Raw genomic sequence first — 26192 nt, 5'->3', positions numbered from 1 at the left:
GAGTCTGCCTGCAATATGAGAGACCAGGGTTTGATCCCTGGGTCAGGAAGATCCCCTGGAGAAGGATATGGCAACCCACTCTAGTATTCTAGCTTGAAGAATTACATGGACAAAGGAACCTGGCGGGTACAGTCCACAGGGTCTCAAAGAGTCGGACACGACTGAGCGAATTCACAAGACCTTTAGATGAGCGAGATCCTCTGACTTGAAGACACATTCCCTTTATCTGTACCACTTAGGCAAATCCTACTCATCATACAGGGTTTCCCTAACCCATAGACCAGGTTTGATTCCCTTCTCATAATCTCTTGCAACATCTTGTACTTCTTTCTTAAAATAACAGTGAAAATAGTCATTAGAAAACTGTGTGATTACTGAATGTTTCTAAGTGTAAGCTCCGTGTGGACAGGGACTGTTTGTTGCTGATTCCCAACAGCTTAGCACATAATTGGCACCAAATAAATACGTGTAAACCGAGTAGAAGAAAGAATTACCAGCTACCAGCTGAGGAGGAAATAAATACTCTAGTCTCCTTGGCATTGACTAGACCTGCTGAATGTGGAAGAAGGCCTGCCCAGACAGACAGGCAGAATGCTGGAGCAGCTTGGCAGAGTGGTTAGCAAACCAGAGGATACATGAACCTACCCATAGTTTATTTTTTATACAGTTTTTTAAGTGATTAGGAAAGAGTGGGTGTAGTTATGATTTTGTGAGCAACAAAATCGAATCCAGTTTTAACAGTGCTAAAATCTTGATCAAAGAAATTTCAACTCGGAACACTAAGGGCCAAAGTGAAAGAACATAGTGTTTTTCATGATTCTGTGTCATTCTACCAAGTGTGCTTCTGTGGTTATCAGTGCTCATTTGCAGTTGCCTCCCTTTTGATTTTTACTATCTTTATTTTTTTGCAAATATTTTATCATCTCTTCACTGATTCCTCGAAACAGTCTTATGCGATGAGCTGGTGCCGTGGCCTGGGTGATGAAGAAACGTTTCCTCTTTCAAAGACTCCAGTTTTTGGACGATAAGAAGTGCTAAAGAGGAAGCAATCAAACCTATCTGCCTTCACCCTGAGCGCTGCTTCCTGGTCTTGATACGCTTTCAGATTCTCCTGTGAATTGTCTTAGATAAATAAGGATGGACTGCCATCCATTTTTTGAGATCACGTCTCTGTTCACCTGGAGGACAGTACAGCACAAGAGAATGGATCGTGGAAATGCATTCCCCCATAACCACAGTCTGCACCAATGTGACATCAACACTAATCCTACGTTGGGAAAGTTTTGCTCCCTTCGTCTTTCAACAAGTTTGCAGCTGCCTTCACCGCCCTGAAGTCCAGGTCTTCTCTCCAGGCTCCCTCCGAGTGGTGCTGGCAGTTGGCGGTGAGACGTCCGTCGGGCGCCCAGCGTCCCAGGAGGCGAGCCTGGTGGGCCGTTCCGGGAAACTGTTCCAGGGAGCGACGCCGAGGCGGGGCTCCCCGAGGACGTGGTGAAACTAAAACAGAAATCGGTGATTCAAAACATCATCTCAGGAAATTGTGCTTTCCAAAGACAGGTGTTCCCTTCTCGAGGCTACTAATTGGTTCTCCAATTTCCACCGAACCTTCCCCGCTGTCGGCCGCCCACCCCTCGGAGAGCCGCCCAGCGCGCTCTCCCGGGGAACCCCGGGCAGCCTCTCCGGGCAGCCTCTCCCGCCAGCCCCGCCTGCCCCGCCGAACCGTGGGATACGCCTCCGCCACGTGCCCGCCTCCCGCGCCTAGACCTCCCGCAATTGGCTGGTGACCCTGCCCGTCGCGGGGGGAAGGGCGTGTCCCCCGCAAGACGGCGCTCCCATTGGTCACGACGGCAGCGGCCGCGCGCGCGGACCCGGCGAGGAGGGGAAGCCGGTGGTGGTGGCGGCTGCGGCGGCTGCGGCGGCGGAACGGGCGGAGGCAGCCGGTTTCGTAACCGTCGCTCCTCCTGGCTGACTCTCGGGCTGCGAGGCCTGGGTCGGGTCGGGCCGCGCGGTGCGGGGCCGCTTGGAGTGGAGGCCGCCTGGGAGCGGGCGGGCTGGAGGGGCCAGGTAAGGAGGCCGCGGGCGGGCTGAGGGAGGAGGAGGAGGCCGCGGCGCCGCCGGCCGCTCGCGTGGGCGCGGCCCCAGCCGGAGGAGACCCAGCCCGGCCCTGGGCGGCCGGCTTGCTGGGAAGGCCCCGCGCGGCCCGCGGCGCGGGCGGCGGCCCCGCGCGGCGTCTGATGCAACCTGCCGGCAACACTCGGCGGGGCCGCTGAGCTCATCCCTGGCCCCGGCCCAGCGCCGCGGCGCCACCCGCCGACCCCCGCGTTCCCCCGGCGCCCCTGCTGCCGGCCCGGGACGGGATGCGAGCCCGGCTGTGCCCCACTCCAGAACCCGGCCCTCTTGTTTCTGCAGTGTGACTAGCCAGGCTCGTATTGGCCCCTGGGGATAAAGGGTGTTCCCAGAATAGCAGAAGGTGGATCGCGTCCTGTTGAGTGCCACCTGGGATTATTTCCTGCAAGTCCTAAACGGCTCGGTGTCGGGCAGTCGGGAATCCAGTTCAGAAGATGGTAGAAAAGTAGGCAGGGAAAGCAGTTGATTTTGAAATATATGACTTTACTCAAATAATGTTGTGTTTCCTTATGGAGCTGTACTTCGAATATATACCCTGCGTTGACTGTTGAGCACAAGTTCGATGAACGTGCAGCCGCCAAGAGTTGAATAGCAAAGAGGAGGGCAAGAAATGAAGCACTTCATTAGCGTGTTTGGAGGGAACACAGGAAAACTGCTAGCCGAGGTGCCTAGGTGGAGAGGATGGAAATGCATGTTTGAGGGGAATGAGAATCTGTTCTTCGAAGTAAGCTTGTGGGTTTTTATTCTTCAGAAGGTTTAATTGCTTGGCTTTCCTCTGATCTGAGGTTTGTGCTGTCATCTAGCATCTTACATAAAATGTGTCCGTTTCAGAAAGGTGTTTAACATAGGTGGGTTACCCAAAAGTTGGTAGGTCTCTCTCCCAGGATACGCTGTCAGTTGAATTCTTGTTTGAAGAGATTATCCTTTAATTCAGGTAGGATATGGGATGCTCAGAGACACATTTGAAATAAAATACTATGGAGGCTTGCTTTACTAAGAAATTTAGTCTTTAAAAGCCCTTGATAACTAAAAGTTAAAATCTGGTTAGCTGTTACTACTTGAGTAGTATTTGGGATAAGCTATTCTTAAAGTTGATTCACTGTTTTGGAAAAACTTAGTGTAAACAAGGCTAAATAATTACAGGATGCTAGTGAGCTGAAGAACTTTTCAGTTTCTTGAGTCCTACTTTTGGTGGGCACACTTGGCAGATTCAGCCATTTTAATACCTGCCTGAAAAACATAGGTAGAACCTAAACTTAATTTTTTTTTTTTTTTTTACCCCCAGAATATCCTCCTAACTTCTCAAGATCGTGTCATAACCCTCGGCAAAGTTGTCTGATCTTGGACAGGTAGTTTCATCCCTAGGGATTTAAACAGCACCTGGTGAGCCCTAGGTGAAGATGAATAGGGCAGAATTCATGTGGCTGAATTTGGTGTTATGGCCTAAGATTGCCCCACCTGATCACAGAAATGGTAAACGCAGGTAGTCACGATTCCATGTTTCTTGTGTGTTCTTAGGCCGGGGGTAGGGGATGCTCCTGTGGGTTCTTATGCTGATAGGTACATTGGTCTCCTACCTTTTTGGTTTTCCCGACCAATCAGTAAAAAGAAAAAGAAAAAAGAGCATGACTCTAAAAGATGTATATTTATAAACAGTGTGGTGTGTTATTAATAGTTGGTGTGTGTTGTAAATGACACCAAAACTAGAGTAAAACGATGACATTAAAAAAAGACAAAAGGTATTTTCTTCTCATACTCCAATGGACCACTTATAGGCTCCCTGAAGGAGTATACTCGTTTGTGGACCCCTGTTTTGGGTCATGAAGCCAGCATGGCAAATGCGTAGAAATCCTGCTCATTTGGGTGTGTGTTAGGGTTTGACGGCTTACTTCACTTCATTTGTAGTACTGAGTTGCCAAACCCTGGCAACACATGCCTAAGAACTTGAGGGTGTGGAAAAACGTAACTGGACAAAGTGGAAAATAAAGGTTCTCAACTGAATGAAGCAAAGACCAGACATGAATGACCTTCACTGTAGAGGCTGGGGACTAGAGTAGCAAATGTTTTTATTTTCCTGTATACCTTTAAGACAGACCAAGAACTTTGGATCGTAAGACTGTGTGTATCTTGAAAAGAAAGTGAAAGTGAAGTCGCTCAGTTGTGTCCGACTCTTTTCGACCCCGTGGACTGTAGCCCACCAGGCTCCTCCGTCCATGGGGTTCTCCAGGCAAGAATACTGGAGTGGGTTGCCATGCCCTCCTCCAGGGGATCTTCCCGACCCAGGGATCGAACCCAGGTCTCCCGCATTGCAGGCATCTTATCTTAGTAACACTCAATTTAATTATGGGTATCTTAGTAACACTCAATTTAATTATGGTTGTTTTAAGAGATTTTTAATGCTAGAGAATCTTATTTTTATATCAGACACTTAAATAAATAAATGTTTTCTCTGAGCCTTTTGAGACTGTATTCAACAAATGTTTCTTGAGCACCACCACTGGATGTTGGGCGTATGGTGACAAAGATGGAGGCCTGCCTCTAGCTTATTCTACAGGGAGCCACACTGTGGAGCTGGCATTGACAGAGAAACTAGGGGAACAAATTGGACAAAAGCACCAAGTGCAGACCATTTAGGGGAGTGATGTTGGCTTCCAGTATTGTTGAGGGGTGATGAGAAAGGGAGCTGGGCCTGAAGAGATTTGATCTGTGTGTGGAAGCCACAGAAGAATATTCAGTGAGAGGCTGCGACACACTCAGGTTTGAGTGTTCAGTTGCTCTGGAGACAGTGGCTGGGGGGAACATTGCTGCCGCAGGGCAGGCTATGCCCCTGAGAGATGGTGTCAGCCTCAGGTGACTGTGGCATAGACTGGAGAGGGGTGGTGGAGTAAGGTGTTTTGGGGGAGACGGGTGGGTAGAATACCAGTAATACCAATGATTTGAACAGATTTGGAACAAGGGACAAATATCTGGATATTTTGGAGTGTAGATCTTCATTGGGGATATTGAAATTAAACATTTATTTGGGAAGGAGGAGAGGAGGAATATCTCATTGTATATATATGGAAAAAAATGACAAGAGGGCTAGGAAAATGCTTGAGACATTTATTGTCCCAAGTGAAACTTGAGAAAATTTTGATTTTGCTGTACTCATTCTAACATTTTGAGTTTTCAGTGTATCCCTGATTTGAATGAATGTCACTTGATTTAAGAAATTTGAATTTAAAAATGGTACCCACTCAGTCCATCTTTCTGAAGATCTGTGGTTGGTTTGTGGCAGTGGCTGTGAAACGTCAGTGTCACCAGAGTCGCTTGCGGCTCCTGTCAAGACGAGCGCTTAGCCCTGTTCTGAGACTGCTGGTGCCTGCGTCTGGGGCAGCCTGAGCATTTGCATGTCTGCCAAGGGGATGCTGATGCCGCTGGTTCAGGGACCGTGCTTTTGGGAACTGCTGCGTTTCAGTTTTCCTTCTGCCTCCTGCCAGAGGGATTCACAGCAAGGAAGCAAGGTGCCGCCCTGCTTCCTGTGGACTGAACTTTGGAACTGCATTTGTCCACGTAGGAGCCAGACTTTCTCGTTTAGGGTTGAACATCCAGATTTGAAATAAGCTTATTTTCCTTTGTAGGTGCTCGTTAAATGTTTGTGAAAGAAACAAAAGCACAGATAACAGTGTAAACTGCAGAACTGTAAACTGTATGTAGCATTTCAAGGTAGCTGTTTTACTCAGTGTAAAAAATAAAATTGGCAATCTGTTTGGAGTAAGTCTTAGCCCCAGTTAGCTCTTTGACCCCCTTTCCATGGTGGATAACTCTTCACCTTGAGCACTGCTTTCTTGGCTTGTCTTTGGTTGGGGAAATAAAAATAACTCCTTTTTTTTTTAATCTCCCAGTTTCCCTTTCTTACATATTTTACCAGTTTGATGATTCCTGTTTGTTTTACAAGCCAAGGACTCATTTTCAAAACCTTGTCTGCTGAGTTCAGTACCTTGGCAAGATGAGTCAGACAGAGGTGAAAGTGCCCTTCCTTGTTCTGGTGTCTTTGAGAACAAAAGCGGGCATGAACTTCACTAAGTTTGGAGCCTGTAATAAGTGTTTTTGGTGACTGGAGTTCATGGTAGAGTGTCAGTGTCAGAGGGCATTTTACATCCCTCCTTTGCAGAGGGGGAAACGGAGGCCCAGAGAGGGAAGGGTGTGTCCAGAGTGGGACGGGGATGTGCGAGCCAGGATGAGAATCGACTTGGTTCCTGGTCTCTACTTCTTTAGATTATTGTTATCTCTGAGTTCATTAGGGATTAGCTTTAAAGACTAACAACCCAGTTGGTATATAGAAGATAAATAAGATGAACATAATCATTGATTGTTGAGATAATCCCAGGAGAGGTGTTAAACAAGTTCTTAAAAATTGAGTAAACACTTCACTTTAGACCAGTAGATAGGCAATAGTATAGATGGCCAGTAACACTATTAATGCTAAGTGTGGTGCAAATTATAGTGAACTGCCACTTGTCAACTGGAAGAAAAAATAGGCAACATGATAAATTATCAAGGGAAATTGTGAAATATTCATTACTGAAGATAAACTTGGAGTAGATATCCATCATGGTTTGGAAGGAAGCTTTTGGTGTTTCCTTAGTACCGAAGTGAGAACAGATGACCCCTCTAGCTCAGGACTGCCTTTGTGGCCTGAAAAACAATGGAAAGCAACGATACATGGCCTTTTGAAAAACGGCCAATACAGAAATGACTCGCTAAAGGTTTGGGCGAAGCTTTTCTTAAGAATTGTGAGGTGTACTCATTTGAAGCTGTTCATGGTTGTGGCTTCAGGTTTTTCCACTGATGCAGTTTTGTGGAAAGAGAACGGGGTCGTTTTATGGCTCCTGCACTGCTTCCTCCATTTCCAGCAGCGTGTGACTTCTTGGTGGGCATAATTCACTCAGTTTAGACAATCTGTCTTGAAGTGGCCTCGTGATGATAGGCTAGGTCTCCTTTTGACACATCTTGAGGCAGTTTTAGGACCAGCGTGGACTCAGAGTAATCCGAATATGACTGGTTTCTGAAACTGACTGTTTCTCGTGGCAGCACTGCAGATTTGGCCTGCCCTCTGTGCTGCTTGAGCAGCGTCAGCCGGGTGCAGGCCTGCCGCTGCCCTGGCTCTTGGTGCAGCCTGACTCCCAGCTTGCACCTCCTTGGATGCATCATCAGGGCCTTTGTTTCTCTCCTTGTGGCATCAGGTTGACAGTGTTGAGATATGTTTACTAGTTATGTCAAGAATTAGGAAAACACTAGAAGCTTGATGAGATGGGGAAGCAAACTGGGTGTCTCAAACTGGCTCTCAATGAGCCAAGAAACTAACTTAGGAAATCTCTGTAAACTACCATCATTTGAGGTCATTAGGAAAATAAAAACAAGCCAAAAAACACATTTTCAAAGTATCCCATACAGATACGCTTTGGGAGAACAGTTAGGTCCTTGATGGCTCAGTCTCTGCACATTGGAGTAAGGGCCACGCAGAGATGGCAGTGCAGCGTTCGCGAGGAGGCCGGACTGGGCGCTCTGCTCCCGCCTTCTGATTTGACTTGGACCAGCAGTTGAGCCATTGCCCCTCTTTTATTGCACTGTCTCTCCTGTTGTAATTGTTCTCTCTCGCAGACTGCCAAGGGCTGTCATTCATATGCTCCACCTAATTAGTGACACCGCTTTGTTTTTTCCTCCCATTTTTGATAACAGTCACAGATGGGCAGTCCCCTCAGGGACTCAGGTGGGTTAAATTTGGCCGTGTGGTGCCTGTGTATTACTTACTTCTCTAAATTACGTGACTTAGACTTCTGAAACATGGGAACAGTTGGCAGTTGTTGTAGATGCTTCTCAGCATAGTCAGTTAATACTGGCCTGCTGTTAAGTACATGCGAATTTGATCTCATTTGATCTTGTCATTTCCAATATTTTAATGCAGTTTTTTCTTAAATAGGTACATGTGAAGATTTCTTGGCAGTTCAGTGTGGAAACCATTGATCACCTTGTCTTCATTCTGCTTGTTCTGTGTTGACAAGGGAGCGTGCCCAAATGAGCAAGGTATCGCAGCAGAACAGCACTCCGGGCGTGAACGGAATAAGTGTCATCCATACTCAGGCTCATGCCAGCGGCTTACAGCAGGTTCCTCAGCTGGTGCCCGCCGGCCCTGGGGGTGGAGGCAAAGCTGTGCCTCCCAGCAAGCAGAGCAAAAAGAGCTCACCCATGGATCGCAACAGTGACGAGTACCGTCAGCGCAGGGAGAGGAACAACATGGCTGTGAAAAAGAGCCGGTTGAAAAGCAAGCAGAAAGCGCAGGATACGCTGCAGAGAGTCAATCAGCTCAAGGAAGAGAATGAACGGTTGGAAGCAAAAATTAAATTGCTGACTAAGGAATTAAGTGTACTGAAAGATTTGTTTCTTGAGCACGCACACAACCTCGCAGATAACGTGCAACCCAGTAGCACTGAAAATACGACAAATCCTGACAAGGCAGGACAGTAGAGCTCACCCCTTCCAAACTTCACACCTTGTGGCTTGAACATTTAAGGTGGGACTACCTACACCTCTCTCATCAGCGGCTGAACCGCCATTATTCAGAGATCCATTGAAGGTTGTTTTCTAGGGTCAGCCCTGAAGAGCTGATTAGCTAAAAATGTTAGACGTGTAACTTGAATATCTGGTTTTAAATGATAAGGATTTTTGTGGGGATAAAAAACACTTAAAGGTATATGGTAAAAAAAAAAAAAAACTGCCCTGGAACCTTGATGTTCTTAATAAATGCTGACTTCCCAAAAAAATGTTTCTTTTTTAGGTTGACAAAAGGAATGGGGAACTGGCAAGTCGTGCGGAAGAGTCTTGGTTTTAATGGATATGGTTAATTGGATGAAAGAAAGCTGAATGCGACCTCTGTTCATCTATTTGTGACTCGTTTCTAAATTATGTATTAAAAATGCTTAGGGCTAATAGAAACCAATCACTTTATAATTTGGAGTGATTTTATGTATAGCATAAACCCTGTTTCAGCATAACTAGTTTTACCCAACAAATACTAGTTTTTTGAATAGTGATGACAAGTTACGTAAAGAAACCCCATTGCATTTTAAAGGCAGTATGCAGCCAACTGGCTTAAAAATAGAAATAGCATTTAGGAAGCAACTAGGTTTTTTAAAAGTAAAAGCAAAGCATATTAGAATTACACTCTTGGGGTACCTTTGGGTTATTAGATTGGCATTATTTTGTTAAACAAAACAATGGTTTAGAGAAACTCCGTATCAGTTTTAGCTTCTGCAGACACTAGTAAGCTTTTTTTTTTTTTTTACACCATTTGCACAGCCTGGTTAGTAAATCAAAGCATCTTAACAGTTTATGTCCACCCAAATTGCGGGTTAGGATTTTGAATATTAATTTCAGCAGGTAGTTTCTCTGTTCACATACGTTGCACTGGGGCCGAGGATTTTGAAAGCAAAAAGTTCCTGTGAAGGCTCACTTGTATTTGACCTTAACCAACTGGTTATTAGAAAAACACATGTCAACTCCATGCCATTTCCCAAAATAATAGCCTAACAAAACTTGAAAGTATAAGGTTTAGCAGTTAATTTATTTCACTTAAACACATCTTTTTGTATTGTTTTTGTGACATTTCTTAGTTAGTGGGCTCTATTCCAGACTTTTGTACCACTTTTTATTCATTTGTATGCATTTATGTCCCATAAATTATTTAGCAAGAAAATACTGATAAAACTCAGGATATTGATATTTCTGTTGATTACTAAAAAGTGGCAGTCGCTAGAATGGGAATCTCTAGGATCTGGATTATATCAGTGTTGGTAGTTTTGATTGCCGTTGTTTTTCTTTGAATGCAATTCTAGCTCAAATTTGTTGGAGTCTGTTTTTTTCTTCTTCCAGTGTTTGTTTTTGGATGACCCAGGCTGGTGACAAGAGGCTGAGTCACATCAGACTTAAACAGTTACCAGCTGTCTTATTTGAACGTGGTCATTTTAGGCCGCATTGTTGTTTCACACCAAGACCCTGGGACATTGTAACCAGGATGCAGTTCAAGTTGCACCCTCAGGTGGATGGAAGAGTGGCGTCTGTGCCCTTCTGGTCAGCAGCAGACATCACAGTGCCCTGCAGCTCAGCAAAGCCATTAACAAAGGCCAAGAATCCCTTCTGCATGTGACACGAGCCCAGTATTGTCCCATGAGAGCCACCATCCCAGGATGGCTAACTCCCGATAGAGCCAGGAGACAGGATAGGGGTTGCTGTTAGGGTCCAACGTTGGTTACCTTGGTTGGAGTATCGATCAACTTGTAGGTTGATAGAGGTTTTAAATAACTAGGAGATGCCCCAGAATCCTGCTGAATCTTCAGTAGCACCTCACTGGGGATGCAGTTAGGTCTCCTGAACCTTCAAGCGTCTATAAGAGGTGCTACAGACATTTTAATCTCTCTATTTACTAAACAGTATCTTTCAGAAATGAATGTCCACATGGAATTTATCCTTACCCATTATATGAAGTGACCTAACTATCTTGGAAAAGAAGCTTTAGGGAAATCATCAGGAATGTACTCAGTTATTTCAAATAAGAAAGTAAGATTGGAACTTTTGGAACAATTGATTCAAACTTTTCTTTTACCTATGCAAATCAGAACTAGCACAAGCAGTCGTGCAGTTTTATGCATAATGTAAAAAAATGTTAACCATGGCCTTGACTGTCTTACTGAAGTGTTTGGGAATGAAAGGTTTTCATTTGATAGGTTTATCAGTATAAAATGGAGGGAACCCAAGTATGGGGAATGGGCAAGTGTAGAGCTTTGGGAATTGTAAAGGACTTGTAACTTTTTTGTTCTGTAGGTTTCGTATGAACCATTAGGATATGACCTGCCTTTGCTGGCAGGTCTAGTGGTCTAGGAATTAGGCTTCAGTGTAAATTTCTAGCTGCCTCTGAGTCTTCTGGGGTGGGTGCTTTCTGACCGGTCCTGGCTGCGGGTGGTACCAGTGAACAGTGCTTCCTGCTGTCCGGTCCCTTTTAGTTACTGGGGTGTGAGCTCATGCTTTGGACATTCTTAGCAAGAAGTAGTAAGATTTTAATAAAATATGACCAGAACTTTGAAATTCAGGTCATGAGTGTGAAATTCTCAAATTTACATAAAGAAGTAGAAGTATGTACACTTTAATGTTTGAGGTTAAAAGGAAGGAAATCATAGCAGCTTTTGATGTTTCTTAATCCCCGTTAGAAGGTTTGAAGCTTTGTACCTGAACAACCCCGTTGAAGCACTAGGAGTGTTTTCGATGCCTTAGAAATAGAAAACTTTCGTCTGACAAAAGCTAGGAAGGAATAAAGTCCATTCTATAGCTGTTAGATCTGCCTCTCAGGAAAAAGTACTTGTTCTTTTTGTTCCTGGCTTTCCTCAGTTTGTGAGATAACTCTATTTTTTTAAATATAATTTTATTTCTTTCAATGGATTTGAAATAAAAAAAAAAAAACTTTGGAATAATGCCTGTATTTCATTGTGGGTTTCTTTGTTAGATGCCAAGAAAGTAATCCAAGTTTGTTCGCCAGCTCTGAGGAGCAGGCAGATGGATGCCTGCAGCCTCTATGTGCTCAGCCCAAGGCAGGGGTGAGGCGGGTGTGGGGGCACGCAGAGGCGCTTTTGTCCCGTCTCTGCTGTGCTCAGTTGTGTCCAACTCTTCGCAACTCCATGGACTGTAGCCCTCCAGGCACTGTCCATGGGATTTTCCAGGTAAGAATACTAGAGTGGATTACCATTTCCTTCTGCGGGGGATCTTCCTGACCCAAGGCTCAAACCCATGTCTCTTGGATCTCCTGCATTGGCAGGCAGGAGTTTTTACTGTTCAGCAACCACGTCTAGGCTTCCCTTAATGACGGGAACACAGTTGTCTCTGAATTTAGAGTGCCTCTTCTGTTACGTTCTCTGTCACCTAATGTAAGAGTATATACCAGAACAGAGGGAGCAGAAACACGCATGCTGCTTGGACATCCAGTGTCTCAGAGTGCAGCCTCCACCTTCAGGGTACGAAATCAGTTCTTGGGCTTTGAGGTCGATGGGACATCAAAGTCAAGCCTCTCCCCTCACAGTACAGTGTATAGTACATGCACTGTCTTCATCTGAGTGTCTGTAAAAAGGAGTTCATAAATACAAGCCTGAGAAAAGCTGATCTGAGTGTTTCAAGGGAAGACACCATCTAGATCCTTGTCTTCTATGATCCTTCAGTTATTTTCATGTCTTGGGAAATAGATTTCTACTTACTGCATCTTAATGAAAACTGTAGTGCAGTAATGATTTCTGTGGGTAGTACGTCCCATTTCATTTTTATGAATTAGTTGTAAGTTAGCATCCAACAACTTGTCAGGAAATTCTGTATCAAGATGGTTGTGAGGGTGCCAGCCCTATTTCAATAAAAGCACTTTAGACCTACTGCTCAGTGGCTGTCTGGGAGTGAAGAGCGCATGTGCCTTTTACACGTTCTAGGAAGAACAGCAACCCTGAATACCCTTTTACTGCAAAGTCCCCGCTCCTCCCAGCACTCCAGACTTGAAGGGTATGCAGGGGTGTCCAGAGAACAGGGCTTGGAAGAGAATGGAGTTGTTAGGCGTCACACATCACACTTGTTGGCAGCCCATTTACCCAAGACTTGCTTCCTGGGAAGCAGCTATTGGACCAGATGCCTTTGTACATCGCCACCTTTCAGCTCTGCCTCCTGAGTCTCCGGACTTCCCCGGCCTCACCTCCCCTGCCCCACCTTCTGCAGGAGACATCACCCTCTCTGGCCTGGCTTTGGTCTCCCCGGAATCTTCCACACTTTCCAGATCTTCGTGGTTCCCCAGTACACTCGGTGAAACCCAGCCTCCCTGGGATGTGGGTCTGCTCCTGCTGCCTTTACCACCACCCTGCCCCAACTCTCCTGCATCATCGCATCACTTTGCTTTGACGACAGGGCTTTTCTCAGCACTCTACCCCAGGGCCGGCCGCCTTAGCACAGCTCTGCAGTGGCTTCATCCCTCTTACTTCTCACTTCCTACCCTTCTTCTATCTGAGGCCCCTGGCTTTCTAGGCAAAGTCAGTCTTGTTCTACTTTCCTTCTTGGCACTTTTCAGCATTTGAGACAATCTGTTTGTGCATGTTTAAGGAGAAGTCTCTGAGACTCCAGGCTCTGAGAGCTGAGGTCTTGTTTTTATGCCAACATTGGTGTATAGGAGATAACTCATTTCTTGAATGAATACCTAGACTTTTCCTGGATTTTGGAAAGGCTTTTTGGCACTGTATGGCTTTGTGGAACAGTCTCTAATGAATTTCTGAAGCTGTACAAATTTCTGCAAAACCTGGAGACTTAGGACTTGAACGCAGCCTCTGAAACGTGGGGCGAAGTAGGTGACTACTGTGTTCCTGAGTCCTACTGCAAAGAATGCCCTTTGACTCGCCCACCTGGGTCCAAGGTCCATTTCTGTCCCCATTGTCCCTCTGGGACGAAGAGCAGTTAGTTACTGAGATTTCTCCTTGAACTTTTTTATTGACTTGCTTGATAATCAGAGCAAACGTTATGTGAAATGGGCAGGTTTGGTATTAAAACATCTAAAGGGGAGGAAGGAGAAAGATGTATTTTTCAGTTAACACAACTAAAATGTCCACTTAAGAGTTCCAACCTAATTTTAACTGGTTTTATCCTGGGGGTGGGGGGAACTTGAAACCCTGTGCTTAGAATGTGGCTTGCAGGTACAGCTGGGGGTGAGAACGATTTGGCAAACTCAAACTGACCCTCAGAAAGACAGCCATTACTCAAAATGCTCAATATCATGAATAATCATAATCTGCTTGTCAGCAGGAAACCTTAAAAACTGGATGTTACAAATCTTATAACTTATAAAAATAGTGATTTGAAACGAATACTGCTTTATTTTAATGAGGCCACATCACAAGCACTTTCTTATTATTGGCATAGAAGGAATCAGTTTGTACTCCTCTCTTCAATAACTTAAAAACAGTCTCTGGCTTGGGCTATGGTTTCCCCCATCCTGTCAAGGTTTCATCTGTGACATCTGTCCTTCTCACCTGCCCTTCATCTTGGCTCAGAAACTCCCAGATGTGCAGAGACAAGCCTGGGATGGTGTGCAGGATTCTAGAAGCTGGCTGCAGAGTGGGGGTGGGTCTGGGGGACCGTGGGAAGGCTGGGCAAGCAGAGGAAGGCCAGGTGTCTGGCCACTGGCAGGGACTGAGCCAGATGGCCCGGGTGGCTCCAGTGCCTCAAAGTGGAGCTCAGCCAGTGGGCTTCCACTCATGGGAGACAAATGGACTCGGCAAACGTGGAAGGAACGAGAGAGCTCACCTTTGCCATGGTGCTGCCTGACACGGTAGTGTCTCAAACAGATGCTGGCTTTACTAGCATACCTCACATGAAAAGGAGACCAAGGACAAGGAGTCTACAAGTCTCAGGTTCTCAGGTAACTGTGCTTTAAGTGCTACACAGTTCTGGCCACTTCGGGAATCCAGCTTTGAGGCAGTGCATGTGTGCGTGTTCAGTCACGACTGTGACCCCATGGGCTGTATTCCACCGGGCTCCTCTGTCCATGGGATTTTCCAGCAAGAATACCAGAGTGGGTTGCCGTTCCCTTCTCTGGAGGATCTTCCCAACCCCGGGGTTGGACCCGCATCTGCGTCCCCTGCATTGGCAGGTGGATTCTTTACCACTATGCCACCCATATCAAAAAGGCTTCTTACGCTACGGTCCTCCTTTGCACCTGTGCAGAGGCAAGACAACCCCATCTACACATTCGGGCCCCCAGAGGGCTCTGCAGGGTCACTTCCCAGGTCTAAGCGTGTATTCATCTGCAAAGGGAAAAAAGAATGGGGGGGGCGGGTATGGGCACAAAGGTCCATTTTAGGAAATCTTTTATTGCAAATTCCATTCTGTGTATTGATTTTGAGAGAAAACATCCTGAGCAGAATACAAATGACAGCAAAATACACATTTAGTTGCTAGTAAAGAGAACCGGATTATTGAAAATAATGCGATAATTAAAAATTAGCATTCAAAAAGCCACTGACATTCAAGCAAAGTAAAGACATTTAGATGAAGGGTGTGATCCCACAGAAGAGTAGTAAGAAAGTTTCTCCAGGGAAACAGCATATTGGGTATGATCAAAGGTTGATGATGTCACGTGTGATTTCTGAGCACCGCTGGGGCTGATCAGCAGGCCTCCCTTCACGAGGCAACTTGCCAGGCTGGGGCCCAGCCCCCTACCCCGGGGCACACCCGTGGCTCTACTTGGGGCCAGAGAAGGGAGCAAAGGCCTTGTCCTGGCCCGCCATGCACGCTTCTACCTCCTCCACCGTGCGGGGCACGCAGGTCAGCAGCTCCATGCCAGTGTCAGTCACCACAACGTCCTCCTCAATCCGGACCTGGTCAGAAGGATGGACACTCCTTATCTCTGAGCTGCTCTGGCGCGCTTGGTTTGAGCATCACGCCCGACAGCTCCAGGCTGAGTGGGAAGAGCCCTTTCTGTGGAGTGGGCAGCATGGCCCAGGATGGGGCACTGGCCTCAAGGCCGCTGTGGGCAGCTGCTGGGCAGAAGGCGCCTCCCACAGGACATATGCTCCTCCACCCGCCTACCCTGGCTTGCCCCCTGCTAGATGGGTGGCAGTCCCTGGAGCGGGCAGGGGTTTTGTAGGAATCTGGGTCACTTGTGTTGAGGGCCGGTGACAGACCATGAGAAAGGGTGGGCCAGGTGTCTCTCAAGTGAGGAGAGTCAAGATTGTGCCTCCTGTCCTGGAGGACAAAGAGGTGACAGGTGTCGGGGGAAGGGAAGGGGGCGTTCTGGGAGCAATCAGCACTCACCCCACCAAAAGCACGGAAGCGCTGCAGGACCTCGCGGTTAAAGAAGCAGGAGCGGGGCGGGTCGGCCAGGGCCTCGTCCAGGAGGTGGTCGATGAAGTAGATGCCCGGCTCCACGGTGAGCACCATGCGCGGCTCCAGGTGCCGGGCCGTGCGCAGGCGCTGCAGGCCGGGCTCATCAATCCGATCCACGCCCTGGGTAGGTGGGTGGGGGGCGGCGGGAGGGGAGAGGGCAGTGAGCGGGGACCCAGGAGGGTGCAGCCCCAGGCCAGGGCCACCACCTCAGCGGGAGACAGATGGAAACGGGCGAGCGTGCAGGACACCCGCCCCTGTCCGTGCAGGCATCTACACGTGGGGCCTGGCTCTGGCCCCTTGGGTCCCCCTGGAGCCACAGGAGGCTCTGTGACCTTGGGGGTCTCCAGCCCAGACTCGGACTTGCTGGGCCGTCCACGGTCCTTCAGATAAAGCCCTCTGCTCTCTGCACGCTCCCCCAGATTTCTTGTGTTCCTGCTCCTTGTCACCCCTAGAACTGTGCCCCACGGACACTTGTGCACACACCCAAGGCATGCTGCCCCTGCTGACCCAGGGGGCTGGCTGAGGGTCCGGCTGCCCCACCCAGGCCCTCTCCCCGCCAGGGGAGCAGTTGAAGCCAAACCTGTGAAGCCAAAAAAGCTCTTAGGAGGCTGCAGGGCCTCCCAGGCTGCAGCTTTCTTCCAGGCAGCTGGTTTCCAGGCAGAGTGGAAACCAGCCCTGAAGTGCTGGGCCTGGCTCCCTACAAGCCGAGGCCCAGGTTTTCCGCGTGGCTTTCCAGGAAGAGGGACAGGTGCTGTCAGCAGGACACCGGCCCTGGCTCGTGTGTGCACAGATGCACTCAGCCCGTGTGCATGGCCTGGGGGTGTGGGCCGCGAGGAGCACACGGGGCAGCTCCACACCACGCCCATGTGCTGGGCCTCCGCTGGGCCGTGGGACTGGCTCTCAGCTCTCCCCCAGCGCTCACAGGGGCGTGGCCAACGGGGCAGGTGGCAGCTAGGACACTTGCAGAAATCTCCCTGCCTTCCCCAAGTCCTGGAAGCAAGCGGGCAGTAGGCATGATTTCTGGTCGGCCTCTGAGCTTGCCCTGCCCCGCTCGTGGCTCTACGCTGGAAGCCCAGCTGCTGGAGATGGAACTGTCATTTCTGACTGTTTGGGGGCCAAGAACATCAGACTTCAATTAGTGGTTCATGTAAGGTAACCAGAAACGGGCTGGCTCAGCCTCCATCCATGGCTGGGCACAGCAGGGAAGGCTGTGACCGTGATTCCACGAGGGCGGGGACAGCGGGGCACTGTGTGCACGGCCACCCTGACCAGGTGTGAGCCAGGCTGGGATGGAGGTGATGAGGGGACACCAAGGCCCTGTGACCCCTGGGCACAGTCGCCCGTCTGGTGCAGTACCTGACCCCACAGTACTATGTGCCTGGAGGGTCTGGGCAGGAGGGCAGGGGGCGCAGGAGGGCACAGTCTGGGATGAGGATCCCTGTGCTCAGGCGAGAGGCGCTGGGGGTTGGGTAGCAGGCGCCTATCTCCTGCTATCTGAAGCCTGCGTCTGCCCCCTGGGCAGCCCCTCTCCTCCCTTCCCTTCATGCTGCCCCCAAGAGCCAACCCTTTCTTTCCAAGGCTGTCAAAGTCAGGGGCCTGGAGGAGGCAGAGAGCTGACGAGGTCTCACCTCCCTGATCTCCTTGGTGGCTGTGGAACTGCGCCAAGGGTGAGGGGTTTGCTCAAACTTGTACAGACGGCCTTCTCTCCAGATTTCAGGACCACTGGTCAGACTGGAGGTGAGGGGTGAATGGAAGGGATCGCAGAACACTTGCTCCCAGGAGTCTGCCCTATAGGCCTCACCAAGGACAGCCAGATCAGGGCTGGGAGGATGGAGGCGGGGCTGAGTTGGGAGAAGACCCCATGAAGGGGAGAGGCCAAGCCCCTCAGGCCTGGGGACTTCAGCCTTGTTGGGAGTGGGAGGACCCTGCCCACGCCGGGTCCACGCCGGCTTCCGCTTGGGCTCAGGGCTTGACGGGGCCTCCACTGCACTGGGCTCCAGGCAGAGGAGACCCAGATGTGTCTGTAGGCCTGAAATAAAACAAATGACTTTTATAGGAAAAGCCATATTTTTTCCACAATGTTTATCTGTCAGAAGAATAGACTCCGTGAGCACAAAGGACCGCTTACTGGAAAAGATGAAAACAGTTTGCTGCCAATTTTCTCTGGTGAAAAAAAGCGCTTTGGCGACTAATGAATAACGAACCTTAGTTAACAATGTCTGGAAGGCTCTGCTCTTGGCTCCCTGCGCACAGTGTGATGGACAGAAATTAGGAAATTAAAACTGATTTTGTTTCTCCAAATTTAACTGTTTACACTTGAGGAAAAAATAATTGAATAATAATGCTTCTCTTGAGCAATTTCTCCCCCCCAAAAAATCGTTCTTAGAGCTTTCAAAATACCCTGCAGCTAAGGGGCCAAGCCATCTTGGCTAACTGGCTGGTGGGCCCCAGGGCGTGCACCGATTGCATAATCCACCCCACTGTGCTTCAGGCACCCGGCCAGACAGCAGGGCCAGCTCACCCCCACCCAGAGGCCTGTGGAGGCTGCAGCCACCTGCCCAGCAGAGCCTCCTGAAGCCTCAAGCTTTGTCTGGGTGGTCCTTTCGAGGCTTGGTCAGTAGGAGGGGGAGGGGAAAGCCTGGCCTGGAGATGCCCACACAAGCCTCCCTGTCCCGCCGAGCATGCCTCCTGGAGACGAGGAGGCCATGGGGGCCCTGTTGGCCCAGGCATCTAGGGGGACAGAAGCTGTACCAGGAGAGGGTGGGGCAGGACTTGCAAGGGGCGCTGGGCTCAGCTCGTCTCAGGATGGACTGGCCACCAGCCTGAGGAGCCTCATCACACCTGATGAATGAAGCCAGAGGCAGGACATGACGGGTGCACTGCCAGCCCATCACTGAGACCCAGCTTCGGGGCTCCCATGGCCCTCTGGGGACCCCGTGCACTGCACACTTTCAAGGCAGGTGCTGCCCCCAGCGTGCGGCCCCAGGCCCTGTGCAGAGCACACCCATTGCCCGCCAGGTTCTGTGGAGGTGGCCACCAGGGGAGACGCCCTCATGTAAGGACCAGGGCCCTTGGGTGTGGGGGGGATCGGGGCAGTGACCTGGGTCAGGATCAACCCCTGAGTGAAGGGGGAGGAGGGGCAGCAGGCCTTGCCAAGAGCCCAGTCCTTCTCATCCTGCCTGTCCCCCTACACTGCGGCAATGTCCCGGAGCCCCACCCCACCCTGGGAGGGCCAGGCCCAGCTTCAGCCCACAGGCAGGCCGCTGGGGCCGACGCGCCCACACTGACCTCAGGGTAGCCTCCCACGTCGTGCACGTCGAGGCCCAGCAGGTGGCCGAGCCCGTGAGGCATGAACACGGCTCCCAGGTGGACCTGGACCATGGCGTCCACGCTGCCGGTCAGGAGGCCGATGCGGGTCAGCTCCTCCAAGTGGATGCGGTCGGCCAGGCGGTGCATGTCGGGCCACCAGACACCTGGGGCTCAGAAGGAGGCTGCAATAAGCTGTGGCCTCTGGCAGCTTGGCCAGAGCTTCCCAGGGCAAGGTTGCGGGGGACACAGGGAGCCCTTGCACTGGCTGAGGCCAGGGAGCCTGAGGCGAGGGGCAAGACCGATGTGGCCCAGGCTGCCCCCCGGCAGGGCTCTCTTAGCACAGCTCTGGACTTGAGACCCCTCCTCTCTCTCCACTGTGCCCTAGGGGCTAGGCTCCTCTCACCCACGGTCACCCGCAGGGGCCCAGCTCCCGTGGTGTCTGCTCCCAGGGCCAGGCTGCTGCTGCTGCTAAGTCGCTTCAGTCGTGTCCGACTCTGTGCGACCCCAGAGACAGCAGCCCACCAGGCTCCGCCGTCCCTGGGAGCCCAGTAAAATCTTTGGCATCAGGAGGAGAAAAGCACGTGCCCCCAAGAGCTGATGCGGGGCAGCCTCGGTGAGCCCCAGACGGAGGCTCGGGTGGGGGTGGGGGAGGGGCGTCCTTGCACACCCCCACATGGGGGGCTGAATCATCCTTGGAGCTGCTGTGGGGAGCAAAGGTTTCTGGGGTGAAGGTGCAGCTGCCACAGCCTCACCGGCAAACCGGCAGGGGTCTGTGGCCCTGTGGCTACCAGCACCAGGTGAGCATCTCTGTGGTTGCCCAGATGTCCAAACTCTGGGCTCTAATCAAACTCATCCCGGCCCCATGTTTCTGGGGCAAAGGTCACCATGGAGAGCGTCCCCAGGCACCGAGTTCTGAGGACTGCAGGCTCTTCGGAGCCGCCTGGCCCCCAGGGAGGCCCTGAAGGGCTGGAGCCTCAGGCCCTCGGGAAGCAGCCTCCAGGAGCCTCGCTGTCACTGGGGCGCGGCCGCCTTGCCCACTGGGCCTCCACAGAGCAACGGCACCGGGTGCTCAAACTGAGCACAAGAACCTAGGCTGGCAATGCTCCCTGCCCCACCTTACGAGGGTGGAGCTGGGGGCAGGCCATGTGCCAGCCAAGGCCAGCGGCCCTGGGACGAACAAGGCCAGGAGGACAGGGTGGGACCTGCACCCAGAGAGGGTGGCCAGGGCTGGGCCCTGTGGCCCCTCCATGTGGGGCGTTACCCTGGCTCCCAAGGGGCTGCTCAGCCATGGCCCGATGATCTCGGCTCCAAGAGGGGAGCACTAGGATTCCACACCCCAAGGGGCCTTGCTGGACTGCACTGGTGAGGGGTTGGCCACCAGGATCTGAGCCTCTGGGGCTGACAGGGAGCAGATGATGGGCCCAAGGGGTAGAGGGAGATGAGACACAGGCCCTCCCTTTTCAGACACTTGCTGGGCACCAGTCCCCCAGGTGTCCCCCTATCCTGCCAGAGACGGTGGGCCCATGTTTGGGGTCTCGAGCTGGCTAGAGGCCTGGGGCTGATCCAACCTCCTGAACCCCCAGGACCCAGGGTCTGAGCTGGTGGTGCTGCACCCCGATCACCAGGCAGTGGCTAGTCCCCGGCACAAGACACAGGGAGGCCAAGGGTGGAGGAAGCCCAGTCTTGTCCAGATACACAGCCTCCTTAGAGTCCAGCCCTGTTCTATCTGCCCCGGCCCATGAAGTGGGTGTGGCATCCTGAGGTCTGGAGTCCAGACCAGGTTACGACCACGTCGCCATGGGTGGCTGGGTCTGCACTCCTTGGGGTGGAGCCAGCGTTGGGGAGCTTTTCTCTGATGGTTTGGCATCCTGAAATAGAGACCTGGATAACCAGGTCCCAGCTAGGCCGCTCACATGCTGTGTGGCCTAGGCAGGCCTTCACCTCCGGGAGCCTCAGACGCTTCCTTTGTCAAAAAGCCACGACACTGGCTGCAGAAGCTGGCTGTAGAGGCTCTGGCATCTACTCGGGACCGGCTCACTAAGCTCCCAAAACTGCCACTATTCACCCATCACTTGTGGCCAGTCAGACCGTAGGTTCGACCCTTTATGATCATTGCGTCCCTAGGGCAGAAGCCAAGCCTTCCCAGCCTCGGCCACCGCTCTTTTCCTAAGATCGACTCACCCACCTTGCCCTCCTCGGGCCAGGGACCCCTGCTTTAGAAGCACACTGAGGTCCTTGCACGGCAGACCCTTTCCAGAGCCGGCTGGCCTGTGACCCTCCTGCTCGAGGTCTCAGCGTACACATCAGCCCCTCCTGGAGTGACCTCCCCCATCACAATCACTCTGCTGTCCCAGCCAATCTGCACCTTGTTCCGGGCACAGTATGCTCACTTGCTTCTAGGGTCTCTCCACCAGGAGGGCGGCTGCCTCTCCAGGGCACACCACAGCCTGGCAGAGCGGGTGCTGGTCCAGGGGTGGGCGTGCAGCACGCTCTTTCCTAAGGCCCGCCCCTGCCCAGGGCCTAAGAGTAAGCCCCCAAGTAACCCTGCGAACTCCGCTCCCATCACTCGGCCTGGCCCCCGGGACCCGGGAAGGGCCGATGCCCCAGGGCGGCTCCATCTCTCTTGGGCAGGGCCTTTTCGGGTCGCCAAGTGAGAGGCCCGGGAAGCAGGCTGACTTCAAACCTGGCTACCTTCCACAGCGCGGGGCTGCGGTCTCGGCTGGGCCCAGGCAGCGGGGGGAATCAGGTATAAATCAAGCTCTGCGCTGGCAGCTCGGCTCCCCTCCTGTCCTCGCGGCCCCTCGTGGGGGCCGGACGTGCAGGCCCCGGCGGTCCCCGCGGCGCCTCTAGTCTTCCTCGCCTGCGCGCCCTTGGGGAAGGCCGTGCACACGGCTCTCTTGGCCGGGAGTGGGAGTTTCTGCCTGTGTGTGGTTAGGGTTGTGACAGTGATTAAACCTCCAGCAACTTGGCCCCAGTGTCTGGCCCGGATGGTGGTTACGACACCCACGGCCAGGGCAGGGGCCCCTGAAATGAGTGGAGGTTACTGTCCTTGGGCTAGGCTGCAGGGGTGGGCATAGGCCAGAGGGTCTCCCTGCCCGCCTAAGGCCCCAACGCCCCAGCTCCTTGGCCTCTGCAGCCCGTGGGCACCTCTGAGCCCACAGGCCTGGCCAGGAGGATTGGGGTTCCCCCGAGCCTACTCACACTAGGGATACTGCACAGGGATCACACTGCAGAGACCGGGTCATCTGCCCTGCCTGCCCTCCCACCACCAGCAAGCACCGAATCTCATCCTCTCTTCCCAAAACCTCTCCTGACCCCGATGCCTCCATGGGCCCCCACCTCTCCTGGACCCCTGCCGGTCTCCTCCCCACTCCTCACCCCCGCTGCCTCCTGTACACGGCTGGGACACCAGGCCATCTCTTTGGAGCATGGGTCAGACCAGGCCAGTTCCCGCCCCGAGAACTGAGCCCCAAGCTCCTTGGCCTGGCTTCCCTCTCCAGCTTCACCCCCACCCACTCCTGAGGTGCCCCTGTGCCTTCCACCTGCCGTTCTCTCGGCTGGGACACCTCATCTTCCCAGTCTCACTCCCCTGCCTCCCGTGGACCTCTGTGTCGAGGCTTTCTCCAGGAAGCCCTCCCCGATTGCCTCTTCCTCTGCTGCCCGAGCTAGGCACGGAATGGTCTCTGAAACCTGAGAAGGCGGGGCCAATGCCCTGCTCCAAGTCTGACAACCACATGGCCTGACCAGGAGCCCCAGCCTCCCTGTGGCTCTCTCGCAGCCAGTGCTATGACTTGATGGACCCAGGATTCACGTGTGCCCCCAACCCCACTCCTCTGTGCACTCAGGCCCAGGGTAGCAAGGCAGCATCTGCATTTTGCATTGTACCACCTGCCTTTTGGGTCAGAGGGACCTGAGTCCTGGTGCCTAGGCCCCACTACGTATCCCAAGCAGCCTCAAGTCACCGACTGGTCTTTGTGCCCACCTGGCCCCATCGGACCACACCTTCCCCTGATGGGCCGGGAGCCTGCTGGGCGTGCTGCCTGGCCTGGCTCCTGGGAGCCTCAGCAGCATCCATCATGGCTTTGAGGCCTCCTGCCCAGAGTGTGACAGCCCTGGGGGCTCTGAGGCCCGGAGCCGAGCCGGGAAGGCAGCGGAGAGCCCCTTGAGCTACATCCTCACAGCCCATCCAGACAAAGAGCTCACTTCATCCGAAGACAATGGCCCTCGGGGGATGACCGCGCGCCAGGCCCTGGGGGTGCAGGAGGGAAGGCTCAGGGCCGGGGTCCCAGGGCAGGCCCCGTGGGCTGCAGGGAAGCATCTGGCAGGCCACACTGGCGCGGGGCGGAGGGCTTCCAGCCCACCCCGCCACACAGCCCTGCCTGCTGCCAAGACCTCGTGGGACCCACTCACCCTGCAGAAGGGCAGGGGCAGCACGCGCCTGGGCAGCCGGCGCCACGATGCTGAGTTAAGCATGACCGCCCCACGCGGTCCCCGTGTGGTCCCCCACCCCAAACCCTGGCAGAGAGGCCAGGGAGGGCGGGAACTCACCCACTGCCCTTTGGCCAGCAGAGGGGCCTCTCTCAGGCCAGAGGGGGACACAGGGCCTTCACCAAGCACAGTCCTGGCTGTGCTGGTTTCTGCCCTAGGGCGCCCCTGGTCTGCACGGCATGCTGTCCCACCATCTCTGCCTGCTGGGCCTCTGTGTCCTGCACCATCTCTAAGGCGAGGCCTCAGGGGAGTCCAGACACTGCAGCCCCTGCCCCCACCAGGGAGGGAGGCAAAGCTGGCAAAGGGACCCTGACCAGAGTCTGCAGAATGAACAGCCTTGCCCTGTCCGGCGGCCAGCTCAGACACTGGCTCTGGTCCCCGCCGTGCCCACAGCACCTCCTCCTCTCATGGGGGCTGGGTGTCCCATCAGCAAGCCCATGGGAGCCCGTGGAACAGGTGGCCGGCCCAGGATGGGCGCCTGCCCTGATGTGGAAGCTTTGGAGAGATTTGCTTGCATGGGCCAGAAGCCGGCACGTGGCCGCTGCATCCACCCCCCACCTCACCACGGGGCTGGTGAGGGTGGTGTTTCCCCCAGGTGCCACCACTGCCTGGCTGGCTCTGCTGCTCTCTCGTGCAGCCTCTGAGCGAGCTCAGCCCTCCTTCCCAGGCTGCGTCTGAGTGGCAGGGTGGGACACTCCCCCCACCGCCGCTGACCCCTGGCCTGCCTCCCTCAGTCCCGGAGCTGTACCCTGGGACCCCTGTGTGCCTAAGCACTGGCCCCTGCCTCTCCTCTGGGCATCTTGCTGTGACCCTGGCTGTCTCCATTCACTCGTCCCTGGAAGGCGCAGGAAGCAGTCACACAGTCTCTGAGGGTGTTTGTCTTGGCCCAGGAGCCAAGCCCACAAACCAGGGGCATTTCCGCTAGGACCGGGCACGGGGCTGACCTGGCCACGGCCTTTGTGCTACTATGGGGAGGTGACCTACCCCACTCTGAGGGCAGCTCTGTGAGCACAGGACCCCTGGCCTGCCAGGCCTTCCTGGCATGCCCCCCAGGGAACAGTGTGTCACAGTCTTGAACTGTGGGGTGGGGGGCTCGCTGGGGGCTCTGCTCCATCCCCCCCGCCACAGGAACCTCGAGGCCCCCAGTGCAGGCCAGGCCTGTGCCCCGCTGTGTGCCGGGGGAGGCCTGCCTCACAGTCCCCAGGGACCATCTCGGCTGAGTCTGGCCTGGCGGGGCCTGAAGCCTTGTAACCGCCCCCAAAGTCACATGGCCAGGCAGTCCCATAGGACCCTGGTGCTGGGACCATGCACCAGACCCTTTTCAGTGCAATCCCCACAGGCCCTGGGGATTGGCCTGTGGACTTGGCCACTTTCTGAGCAGAAGTGGGGTGGCTTTGTTGGTCGACTGAGTCGGCCAGGACACCAGCTGGGGAGGTGCCACATAGATCCTGCCCAGGACCCAGCAGGTTTGCCTGTGGGTGGGTGGTGTCTCCCCCGCCCTGTCCCAGCACAAGGATGGGTCTAAGCAGGGCCAGGAGTGTGAAGCCTGGAGCTCCTAGGTAAGCAAAGAGCCCCAGGAGAGACACTGTCCTTCCAAATCCCGACCTGCTCAACATCCCGCCAACCTTGCCCACAACCACTGCCATGCCTCAGCCTCACTGCCTGCCCCAGTCTCCAGTGTGGAGTGTAGCAGCAGCCTTCCACCCTCTGTAGCACAGCCTGGAGCCAGGCTCGGGTCCATGCAGGTCCCTTTATGCTCCTGGAGGGATCTGCCATGGGCTGTGGGCGCACCAGGGTCTTGGGGCCGTGCACCTCCATGCACTCTCACCAGCCCAAACCTTTTGCAGCAAGTAAAACGCTTATAACTTAAACAACCAATGTTCAAAGCTGAACAGAACCTTCTACTCCTTCTCTCCCTGGGGTAATGCAAGGATATCAGGGGAGGAGGAGATGGTGCCCCTTACTCGGGGTGATGGCTCCACACAGGTGGAGTTTTACAGGTAACAGGTGCCATGTACCGGGGTTTAAAGGTCAGAAAGTATAAAAGGCTCCCGGTGAGCACCCTTCCTCCCCGCCGTGCCCCACCCAGTCTGTCTGTCTGGCTCCCTTCCTGCCCCTCCCCCCCGTGGATTTACAAGCACTTGTGAATCCATGTTCTCACTCCCCTCGCCCTCTTCTTTATCACCTTTTGTGAATTCCCCACCTTCTGCACTCCTCTGTCCTTATGCAACAGTCCGCCCTGGAAGTGTCCATACTAACCCCTACCTAGAGAGAACTGCTGCTTTTTAAACAGCGCAAGATGCTGTTTTCTTCTGCAGCTGCTATACCAGGCCAGTCCT

At 53.0% G+C, this 26192-nt stretch overlaps 2 protein-coding genes across 3 annotated transcripts in view; one reads left to right on the top strand and one right to left on the bottom strand.

Moving 5' to 3' along the window:
- The first annotated feature begins 1843 nt into the window (after positions 1-1843).
- CEBPG (CCAAT enhancer binding protein gamma) lies at positions 1844-11627 on the top strand. The gene is made up of 2 exons (XM_027515987.1): positions 1844-2061; positions 8087-11627. Exon 2 carries the CDS (start codon positions 8182-8184, stop codon positions 8629-8631), a length of 450 nt encoding a protein of 149 aa, XP_027371788.1. The 5' UTR covers positions 1844-2061; positions 8087-8181; the 3' UTR covers positions 8632-11627.
- A 3394-nt stretch (positions 11628-15021) lies between these two features.
- Positions 15022-26192, bottom strand: part of PEPD (peptidase D) — a 119150-nt gene continuing 107979 nt past the window's right edge. For both annotated transcript variants that reach the window (XM_027515985.1, XM_027515986.1), the window contains 3 exons: positions 19345-19529; positions 15985-16176; positions 15022-15548 (listed from right to left, as the gene is read on the bottom strand). In XM_027515985.1, coding sequence (XP_027371786.1) covers positions 15411-15548; positions 15985-16176; positions 19345-19529 — 515 coding nt within the window. In that variant the 3' untranslated portion in view covers positions 15022-15410. The remainder of the gene's footprint in view (positions 15549-15984; positions 16177-19344; positions 19530-26192) is intronic.

The sequence above is a fragment of the Bos indicus x Bos taurus genome, chromosome 18 (assembly GCF_003369695.1).
Source record: "Bos indicus x Bos taurus breed Angus x Brahman F1 hybrid chromosome 18, Bos_hybrid_MaternalHap_v2.0, whole genome shotgun sequence".
Taxonomy (NCBI): domain Eukaryota; kingdom Metazoa; phylum Chordata; class Mammalia; order Artiodactyla; family Bovidae; genus Bos; species Bos indicus x Bos taurus.
The sequence above is the reverse complement of the archived record's forward strand: the minus strand, read 5'-3'. Positions and strand labels throughout refer to the sequence as shown.